The sequence below is a fragment of the Schistocerca piceifrons genome, chromosome 8 (assembly GCF_021461385.2).
Source record: "Schistocerca piceifrons isolate TAMUIC-IGC-003096 chromosome 8, iqSchPice1.1, whole genome shotgun sequence".
Lineage (NCBI taxonomy): Eukaryota > Metazoa > Arthropoda > Insecta > Orthoptera > Acrididae > Schistocerca > Schistocerca piceifrons.
In genome coordinates this window covers 335,450,824-335,461,376 of record NC_060145.1, presented here as the reverse complement: position 1 = coordinate 335,461,376, position 10,553 = coordinate 335,450,824, and the positions used below count along the sequence as shown (strand labels likewise).

At 42.6% G+C, this 10,553-nt stretch overlaps 1 protein-coding gene across 1 annotated transcript in view; it reads right to left on the bottom strand.

The window, feature by feature from the left end:
- Positions 1-9,683: 9,683 nt before the first annotated feature.
- LOC124711938 (protein takeout-like) overlaps positions 9,684-10,553 on the bottom strand; it is a 34,352-nt gene continuing 33,482 nt past the window's right edge. Inside the window, exon 6 of the mRNA XM_047242197.1 lies at positions 9,684-10,050. Within this exon, the coding sequence (XP_047098153.1) occupies positions 9,899-10,050 (152 nt within the window). The 3' untranslated portion in view covers positions 9,684-9,898. The remainder of the gene's footprint in view (positions 10,051-10,553) is intronic.

Sequence of the window (10,553 nt, the reverse complement as noted above, 5' to 3'; positions counted from 1 at the left end):
GTCAATTATCCAGACTGTTGCCCCTGCAACTACTGAAATGGCTGCTGCCCATCTTCAGGAACCACACGTTTGTCTGGCCTCTCAACAGATACCCCTCCGTTGTGGTTGCACCTACGGTACGGGCATCTGTATCGCCGAGGCACGCAAGCCTCCCCACCAACGGCAAGGTCCATGGTTCATGGGGGTTCTTGTAAGAAGTAATTATATGGGACAAACATGTTGCATGACCTAATGTTCGACACTGTACTCTGTGTGTCTTAACCTAATGTTTGACCCTTTGTTGGTACTTAACCTATTGTTCTGTTAAGTGGGTTTCCCATGTCACCCCCATTTCCTTAGACTATTGTACCGCCTTTGATACCGAATTAAGTAATTAGTTATGTACTCCCACCATTTTCTGTTACACTTTTCGAATTTCACATGCTTCTGAACGCCATTTCTAGCGCATTCTTCTTTGTCACCAACGATCTTAAACTATTGTACTGAGTTTCACATAAAAAGTATGCAAATTAACCTAGTGTTTTGTACTTAATGTGCTACAGAAATGGCAACATCATCAAAAGATCTACTTGTTTTGCAATTGATGAACATGCCTGTTTTTTACATAAAATACAGCATGACATACAGTATCCATGGTCTTCCCTCTTTTCAATACATTGAAATTTTTCATTCTTGTTTTTCAGAGAAAGAATTAATAGCTATTTGAGATGGATGAGACGTTTTGATCATATTTCATTTGGAGAACTTACAAGCATGCATTGACAGCAATGTTTCGGCAGAAACTTTAAAATCAAAGAAGTCAGTTCTGTGCATCGGCTCTATATGGAATGGGTTCGCAACTTTAGCTGACTTAACAGTGTTGTACAGATGTTGTGGAATAAAGGTCTTGCTTTGATTTCATCGCTACTCTGTAATTACAAAATATCTGCCGCACCTCAAAAAGCTGTGCCCACTCACCAAAATCTTGTGTGTTATCTCTTCAAACCATGTCAGGCTTACCATAAACATCATTCGGCACAAAGGACATGCGCCATTTACTAATGAATGTCTGAAACATTTTCTCCTCGATTTGCCACTTTGACCAAGTCTAGAGACATGCAGCAGAGGGCCGAGAACGCAATACCACTGAAAACGCGTTGTGTGGAAAACTGGCATTTAGAACGTTTGACATTTTCACTTTTCAGGTATTGTCATAGAATGGGGATCACGAAGTAATGTTTTAGCAGGCTGGACAGGTGAAACAAAAGACAGGCCAAATATAATGTAAAAAATAGGTTTTATAAATATATGGTTGACAGTTAAAAAAGCTATTAGCAACATGCAAACAAGCTTCATGTCGTCGGCATATGGATGTCCGAGTCTGTCATGAAGATCTGGTGCTGCATCAGTAAGACTGACTATGAGATCTTGTGCATTGTAGCGTCGCAGCTATTACGCGACTGCAGATTTTTGCTGTAAGTTTATTACGTTATGGCAAGCTGTTTTGGAATCTTGCAATATAGCATCGTTCGGTGGCGGCCAGCATGTGGCCTGCCGTATGCTTCATAGCCCCACCTGTTGCTAAGAAGACCTTGAGAATGCTCACTGTGGCGCGTACTAAAATCACTTATTCACCTCACCAAAGAAACTAAATAACTACGTTAAATATTAGCTGACTTATTCCAAATTTGTTACATGACCTTTTGTTATTCAGATGAGCTTTGTGTCGAAATTTGATACCACTACCTACAATAGTTTCAGAGATATATAAAACCTATTAAAAAGTACTTAACCGACACTTATGAAAATAAATTCAGATAGTAATAATAACAGTTTATATTTTGTTGTTGTTTGAAAACAGTAATAGCACTCTTAGTGTGCTGATTTATTTTATAAAGATTTTCAATTCTAAACTTTCGAAAATTTTCATTCATAATGGAAGTAACAGTTTAAAAGTTAATATTTATATTTTGTGTTAGGGTGCAGGTAAATGAAAGTGAATGTGTATATGTGGGACATACGTCAAATTTCAATTCTATATTGTATTACACCTTACATAACTAGCAAGTGTTACGCCACCAGGATGTCATGATAAACTGTGAATCTCCCTAACTGGCGGTTGACGTACGTCTATGAGACGTCTATGAGACGTAATAAGGCAGCCAGAAAGGTAGTAAGACGATAATCAGTTCTAAAGTATATTTCAAGCATAGGTTTCTCTTACTTTTCGTTTTGTTTGGTACGATGGGACATTTTGTTAATACTTGCAGTACGAAATGACGTAGATGCACCTGCGAATGTTGATTGAAGTAAACCAGTTTGAGAGCGAATATGATCATGAAAGATTAATCTGATTGGCTGCTCGTTTGATCAACCAATGAGAGTAAAGTCTTTCCCGCGCGTTGGGATAAGTCATACGCCCTGAAAGCAAAGGCATATAGTCAGTCGCGGACTAGCTGCCGAACGAGAAGGTCATGTTAGACGTGACCGAAAAAATTATTTGTAAAATGAAGACAAGACTAATATATCGCATTCGGTTTCTATCGGCGTGCAAGCAGATGCAGTTACGGGCAGATCTGTGAAGTTTGGGAGATTTTGGAGTGTTTGTTGTAGAGAAAACCGCATGTGAAACTATCAGCCTTTGTAAAGAATTCTGCGTGGCGTGTTCAGTATGCATTTACAGAACATTTTTGGCGAGCATCTTCATTTGAAGAAACCCCTGAAAAGGAACGAGTGAGAAACTCATTTCGTAGCAGAGTATTGACTGTATTAATCTCGTAGTATTTCGGGTTGGACTCAGCACATTTCTGGCTGTCTTGCATGTGACATAAGCTGCATGAACTAGTAGTGGATGTGCTATTGACGTAAATGTGGGCTTGTTGACACCACAGCTAAAAGACAATAAAAAACATTAGTATCGATAAGCGGACATTTTCAATGAAGGAAGGAAACATCGCCTTATGCCCGTTATTACTAGAGATTTGCGGGTTTATTTTGTTACCTGAGTTACGCCGACTATGCAGTCGTAAGTATGGACGATGGTTTTCTTCAACGCTGCTTGTAACATCGACTGCATAGTAGAGCAACGGATGGTGAACGAACGCTATACTGAAGTAGGTGGACATTAATTTTGCAGCTTGCTTCACTCAGTACTAGCAAACATAGTGTCCCAACTGCCCCGCCGCAACGTGTCCATGTGTTTTAGGACAAAGTTACTAATTTGGACTCAGGAACGAACACGGTAATTACAGTGATTGTGGTGGTCCTGGAATTGTATCACCTCGAACAGTCCAACGATGGCAACACACGCTCAAAGTGAGGTCCGAATTGTCCAGAAATGTGTGCAGTTCCATAACAGTGTTGTAACGAGGTGCGTCTTCAGACTCAGGAACATCAGCCTGAAATATCTACCATGCCTTCGGCAGAAAGATACCGATCGAGCGACGAGCTAGTGTGTACGCCCTATCACGTGATGATGCACAAACCCTGTCAGTCAGAGCTCTGAAAGATAATCTTTCCTTACATACATGTGGATGTCTAGTGAGAGGATTACAACGCGTCACGGCATATTAACTGCACCAGTTAAACAGGTTCTCCCAGTAAAAATAAAATGAATTTGATAAATGAGAACAAACTGCGGAAGTCAAACTCTGCAACGATAATGAACAAGTAAGGTATGATGAACAAACGCCCAGAAATTCATAGTCTTCACTACAGTCATACGAGAACGAGCCAATAAGAAAGTAGCAAACACCAGAATACTGAAAATCGTTTTAAATTTAACGCGCCTGTGCGCATGTAGAAGGTGACAGCACATGTTGCGTGGAAGATAACCGACACCTGCCACCAACAGTTGACGATCTGCAATGAGACTAACATGATAGGTGAGTTAAAAATGTGTACCCGACTAGAACAACGCGACTTTTGTAAGTCGAGGGACTGTCTGCAGGGCACGTTCGTAATGAAAATTCGTCCCGTATATGGTTAGAACTATATTTCATGAAAATCTGTGTTCGACTGGATTCACGAATTCGGCAAAGGACAAGGAAAAATCACAAACAAGGAGCGTCCTGGCCGACCTGAGTATCCAGTCATGCAGATTGTTACCCCGTCTAGGCGTATTTCGCTACCCGCAGAACACATCGGTCTTGTGGGTTGCAGCGGTTTAAGGAACCAAATAAACTTTTTATATCCCTAGAGGTCAATTCTTAGATGTGAACGCTGCCGCAAGAATTTTATGCTGCAAACTTTTAACGCCTTGTCGAACGATGTTTTGAAAAGTGTTTAAGTTTGCAAGGGGAGAATGTGGAAAAGGAAAAAAAATTCAGGTTAGTGCACGTGACTCTGATGTGTCTACCCAATTTACGACTCATTTATTCACTCTCCCTCGTATTCACAATACAAAATGGTTCAAATGGCTCTGATCACTATGGGACTTAATATCTGAGGTCATCAGTCCCCTAGAACTTAGAACTACGTAAATCTAACCAACCTAAGGACATCACACACATCCATGCCCGAGGCAGGATTCGAACCTGCGACCGTAGCAACAGTGCAGTTCTGGATGAAGCGCCTAGAACCGCTCTGCCACGGCGGCCGGCTTATTCACAAAAGTCATGGGGTAGTGAAATGCACATATACAGAGGACGGTAGTATCGTGTACACAAGGCACTGCATTGGTGTAGCTGTTATTTGCACTCAGGTGATTTATGTGAAAAGGTTTCCGACGTGGTTGTCGCCGCACGATGGAAATTAACAGACTTTGTACGGGGGGTAGTTGGAGCTACAGCATAGGACATTCCATTTCGGAAATCATTAGGGAATTGAATATTCTGAGATCCTCAGTGTCAACAGGGTGCAGAGAACACCAAATTTCAGGCGTGACCTCTCACCACGGAGATCCCATTGGCCGACGAAGTTCATTTAACGACCGAGAGCAACAACGATTGCGTAGAGTTGTCAGTGCTAACAGACAAGAAACACTGCGTGAAATAACCTCAGAAACCAATGTGGGACTACAACGAACTTATTCTTAAGGACAGTACGGCGAAATTTGGCGTTAATGGGCTATGGCAGCAGACGACTGACGCGTCTTTCCTAACACTGCGACATCGCCTGCAGCGTCTCTCCTAAGCTCGTGACCGTATCGGTTGGACTCGACTGGAAAACAGTGGCCTGATGAGATGAGTGCTGATTACAGTTGGTAAGAGCGCGGGATAGGGTTCGAGTGTGGCACAGACCCACCGAAGCTATTGACCCAAATTGTCAACGAGGCACTGTGCAAGCTGTCCACGATGGAGCTGTGGTTGCATGGAATGAAATGAGTCCTCTGGTCCATCTCAACCGACCATTGTATGGAAATGGTTATGGTCGGCTACTTGGAGACCATTTGCAGCCATTCGTCATCTTCGGGTTCCCAAACAACGATGCCGTGTCACCCGGCCACAATATTTCGTCATTGATATAAAGAACATTCTGGACTATGCGAGAGAATGATCGCCCGATGTGAATCGCGTCGAACATTTATGGGATATAATCGAGGTGTGAGTTCTTGTACAACATCCTTCACCGGCAACATTTCCGCCATAAAGGCAGCATGGCTCAGTATTCCTGCAAGGAATTTCCAATGACTTGGTGAGTCCATGGCACGTCGAGTTGCAAAAGTGGGCAGGGAAAAAGGAGGTCCGACACGATAATAGGAAGCATCCCATGACTTTCTTCACCACATTGTAATCCACTCTAAGATTAATACACCTGATTCAGAAATGTTCCAGTGACGTTATTCCTTTTTTGTATTGTTCCTCCGGAAGTGCTGCAAAATACTCATCTACAGCTGCTATTGCTTCTTGGATGGACGAAAAACGTTTACCAAGAAGGCAGACTTTTTGATTTTGGAAGAGAAGATGAAAGTCTGAGGGTGCCAGGTCTGTGAAAGGGGTGGGATGGAGGGGGGGGGGGGGCGATTGTTCTAACACTTTGTAGAGCAGCCCCTTCAGTTTTCGGGCAGCTACATTATCTTGATGAAAAATGTTTTTTTCTTCTATAAACTAGATACGGTTACTCAAATTTTTCCACCTATATCCATTACAGAGTTAGAATAACATTCCTCAGTTATTGTTTAACTTTTCTCAAGATAGCTAATTAACGAAATTCTTTCGGCATCGCAAAATACTGAAGCCATGACCTGTCCCGCTGATGACATCGTCTTCGCCTGCTTAAGGACTGAAGACGTAGCTTCTTTCCACTGTTTCGATTGTTCTTTCGACTCTGGTGAGTAGTGGTGAACCCATGTTTCATCCATTCGTTGCAGATCCAATGTGAGCAGTCGCGGCACCCATACTGCAAAAGCCTTCTCCCGTGTAATTCTTCGTGTAGTATGTAGCCGACACATTCTTTTTAAATTCTTACATTCTTGGAAATTTTACGCATGTTATCAAGCTAATCTTCTAAAATCATGTGGTGCAGTTTTCCCACGGTTTTTGTGTGATTACACTTCTCGGTCGTCTTTTAAGTGAATCATATTGGACGTTATCACGGTTTCGTTTTTAATGTGCATCACATTTCTTCACGCTGGAGATTGAAGAAAGACTCGTCGTCGTCGTCGTCGTACATATAACGATAAGGCATGTCTCTGTTCTGTCTCACAGCATGTCTATCGTTTCCTTAGTCGGCCTATGTCTCACTCCTTTTGTGTTATAGTTCCAGATTTCCTTGGTTAAGTCTTTCATCCTTCATTCTAATCACATGTTTTCACCTCTCTCTGTATTTAGTTATTTCCTCATTAACAGAGTGTACATACAACTGATTTCGAATGTCTTCATTTTTTGTTAAACCTCTTCTTGTGCAGCCCTTTCCTCAAGAATCTTATAGTTGCTGCTAGTATTTTGCCATCTTCTTTCTTTTTATTTATACAGCTCTCACGACCATATAATAGCAATAGTATCTCCACAGCTTCATCAGATTTAATTTTTGTATCTCTTCGCTTTTTGTTCATAAGTTTTCTGTTTATTGTTCCAGATATTGCCTGAAATTTGTCAGCTTCTCATCTACTAGGTGTAGAAGTATGAAACCGGAATTTCCCTGTAAATGGTGCTAGCCGTCAGTGTAGGGCCCGTGAGACCGCTTCTTGTAACGGCTGAAGACGAATGTCAACACACAGTAACCAAAGTTCCATACATCGGTATATGTTTCAAACCCATAAATACGTCGAATTTTGTGCCTACGGACTACGATTTGCTGACAGCATTGGTGTTTTGTTATCATTTGATAAAAATTGCTGCAGAATCGCATCGAATATTCGTCGAAGCTTTCGGCGAACACGCTTTCGGGAAAACACAGTGTTTCGAGTGGTCCAAAAAATTCAAAACTGGTAATTTTGACGTAAGAAATGACGAGCACGGGAAACCACCTAAAAAGTTCGAAGACAACGAACTGTCGAACTCGCGGAACAATTGAATGTGACGCAGAAAGCCGTTTCTCTTCGGTTGAAAGCTATGGGAAAGATGCAGAAAGTGGGAAAATGGGTTCCACATGAATTGAATGAAAGACAGCAAGCAAATCGAAAGATTGCTTGTGAAATGCTACTCGCCAGATCCCGTAAGAGTTCGGGCAATACTTGTGCATCCGCACAGAAGAATAAGGTCAATAGCCGGTTCTTCTGTGCAGATGCACACGTATTGCCCGAACTCTTACAGGACTCGGCAAGATCGTCTGCCACGAGAAATGAGTGTAATGGGCAGGGGCTCTACGAATGTAGTGTTTGGACGTTAAGTTGGGAACGTGGATCTCACGGGGAGCGTGCAAGGGATAAGTCCCTGCAGTCGCACTATCCTGTGTGCTATCGGTGGCTCAGCTGAGCTACATACGACGCAACATCGTCGATAACGGAAGCCTGACGAACAGGAAACTTCATGACCTTCTCATGACAACAAACCACAGGAATCGCCTCGAAGAAAAACATCCACATACACATTGTAGTATGGCGGAATGTGCACAGCGGCATGTTACCATCAAGCGTCATAACCGACTGGTATCTAACAGAACGATAAAGTAGCAACGGATGAAAAGCTACATAAGATAGGCCTTCATCCAACGCCCAAATGTGACGCATGCGGAAGAGTCGATACGCTTACTCATAGACTCACGTTGCATGGGGGCTTAATTAAATATTATGCAAATATTTTCAAGTTTTGTAGCTGACTGTCCGGTTACGCAGTCTCGTAACCGGTTGGCCCTGACTAGTATTACTCCGCAATCTGACTGCATAGAATAACAACAAAGAATGAAAGAAAACTTCCGTTAACACAATCAATTAAGTCCCCAGCAACTATAAAACCTACGAAACAACAAAACACAAGTGTAACTGTTCTGTGTGTGGAAGTGTGATTCAACGTACACATCTGGCACGGTTCTTCCTCAATAAGACAAGGTAATTTAAGCACCATTTACACTGAAATAATTTAAAAAAACAGAAATACTATAATTGCACATAGAAACCAGAATTACACTCTAATACATGAACACAAGCCAGATGCTTTGTTGACTGAATCTGTGACCAAGAGACATTGTTAGTTAGGACATTTGAAATGAAAAAATAAAAAAATTTTCTTTACCTTCATATATATTGACGAAACATACACTCTGATCATTACAACATCCGCAATCGAACAGCATCGGCTGTCTAGCTTATCAGAACAACTGCATTCAACATGCTCACAACTAGTCACGGCTACATCAGAACTCCTACTGCCCACTTCTCAATAAGCACTCTCCACTGCGACTTCTCAACAAGCACTGCCAGTGGTGGCGGCTGAATAATACTCTTTGGCGCAATCTCTGGCGCTGTGACTCAGTGTAGCCACCTTTCAACGTGCGGACATGCAGAAGAAATTACAACATTTCTTCGTCATCGATTGTCGGTGATAGACCGTACGACGCCCAGTGGTGTAGACCTTTTAGAGATCATTCAGCCACAAAAACTGAGGTATCCACGAGCAAAAAACAACGCTGCAACGTGGATCATAGGACACACAGCATCGTTTATTATGCAGAATAGGCATGCTACTTTCCTAGACTATTATTCTTACATAGAAATTGAACACTTTAAAATGAGCCAACATTGTGACTACAGGAGGATATTTGGAAACATGCTGAAAATCGTAATTAACGGTTAAATACTTCAAATACAATATTTCGGATAGCAGAGGTTGCCAGTGATCTGTATGTATGAATACTAATTCCTTCCTGGGACTTTCGTTCTTGTCGGAATTTTAAGATAATATCCAGAAGATCAACAATGCAGAAGGTATTTTTCTTTCCCACTTTCGTTTTAATATTAAAAAAGAAATAATAATAGAAAAAGATGGATAGAGCGTCTGCCGTGTAAGCAGGAGATCCCGGATTCAAGTCCCGGTCGGGGCACACGTTTTCAACTGACCCTATTGATGTATATCAACGCCTGTCGGCAGCGTAGGGTCTTGATTTAATTATCCTTTCATTCTAGAGCACTGCATGGTCACCTATGTATATCTGTTCTTTCGGACAGTCCGAAAGAACAGATACCATCTTCATATATTAGTAGAACAAATCTTACACAATAACTGTCGCTAATGACCTCCGTTATGGAGGCTGGTTAAGGAGAAGTGGATGAGGAAATGGGACTGTCGTTGTCAAGAGATCACATTAAGAAGATGCACGCTCTCAACTGGTTGTACAACAAGTTTTATTATCATAAATAGTGGATGTCAGGCTGAAGCGGCGCTGGTGTGGGGGCGTGGAGGCAGCGGCGGCGCTCTTGACGAAGACTCGCGGCCCGGAGCTGTCGGCCAGCCGACCCTCTCGGTTTGTACGCTGCCGGCCACGCCGTGCTGGTGGCGGTGACTGATGGGGGATGGGGGATGGGAGGCGGGAGGTGGGAGGCCTACTCCAGCAGCAGGTCCTTGTACGGCACCCTCTGGTAGATCCTGTTCACGATTTCCTTGAAGGTCGCGCCGAAGGCCTCCTCCACAGCGGGCTGCAGCTCCTTCAGGATCTCCTGCCAGTTCTCGTTCAGGAACTTGTTCATGTTGTCCCCTGCCAGAGAGAAAGACAGACACGTTATCAATTACTGTAAAAATTATTCAGGGAGCTACAGCATCCAGTTTCGAAGTATTTCAGAAAAAACATTCTTGGCTGCGAAATTACTTAATGTCAAGAACGAGCTTCAGCATTTTGGGGTTTCATCAGATTTATAAAAGTAGCTGGATATAAAACCCATAGTCATAAAAACGTATGAAATGAAGATTGGCGTTGAAGATACCAGCTGGCTTCACCACAGTAGAACAAGAGAGAGCCACTCTTACCAAATAAGGGCGGTATGAGGCGCACGCAGATCAATGTCCCTTTGGCTCGTACACAATGAGTATTTGTGTGCAAGCCAAAGGGACATTGTGCTGCGTGCTGCGTTTAGCTCATCTCCCATTTATTTTGTAAGTGTGACCGTACATTGTACTACTGTGGTGGCGTCAGCTGGAATGTTTAAGGTATACCTCGTATTTTATACGCCATTATGACGGATGGCTTATATATCCAGCTAC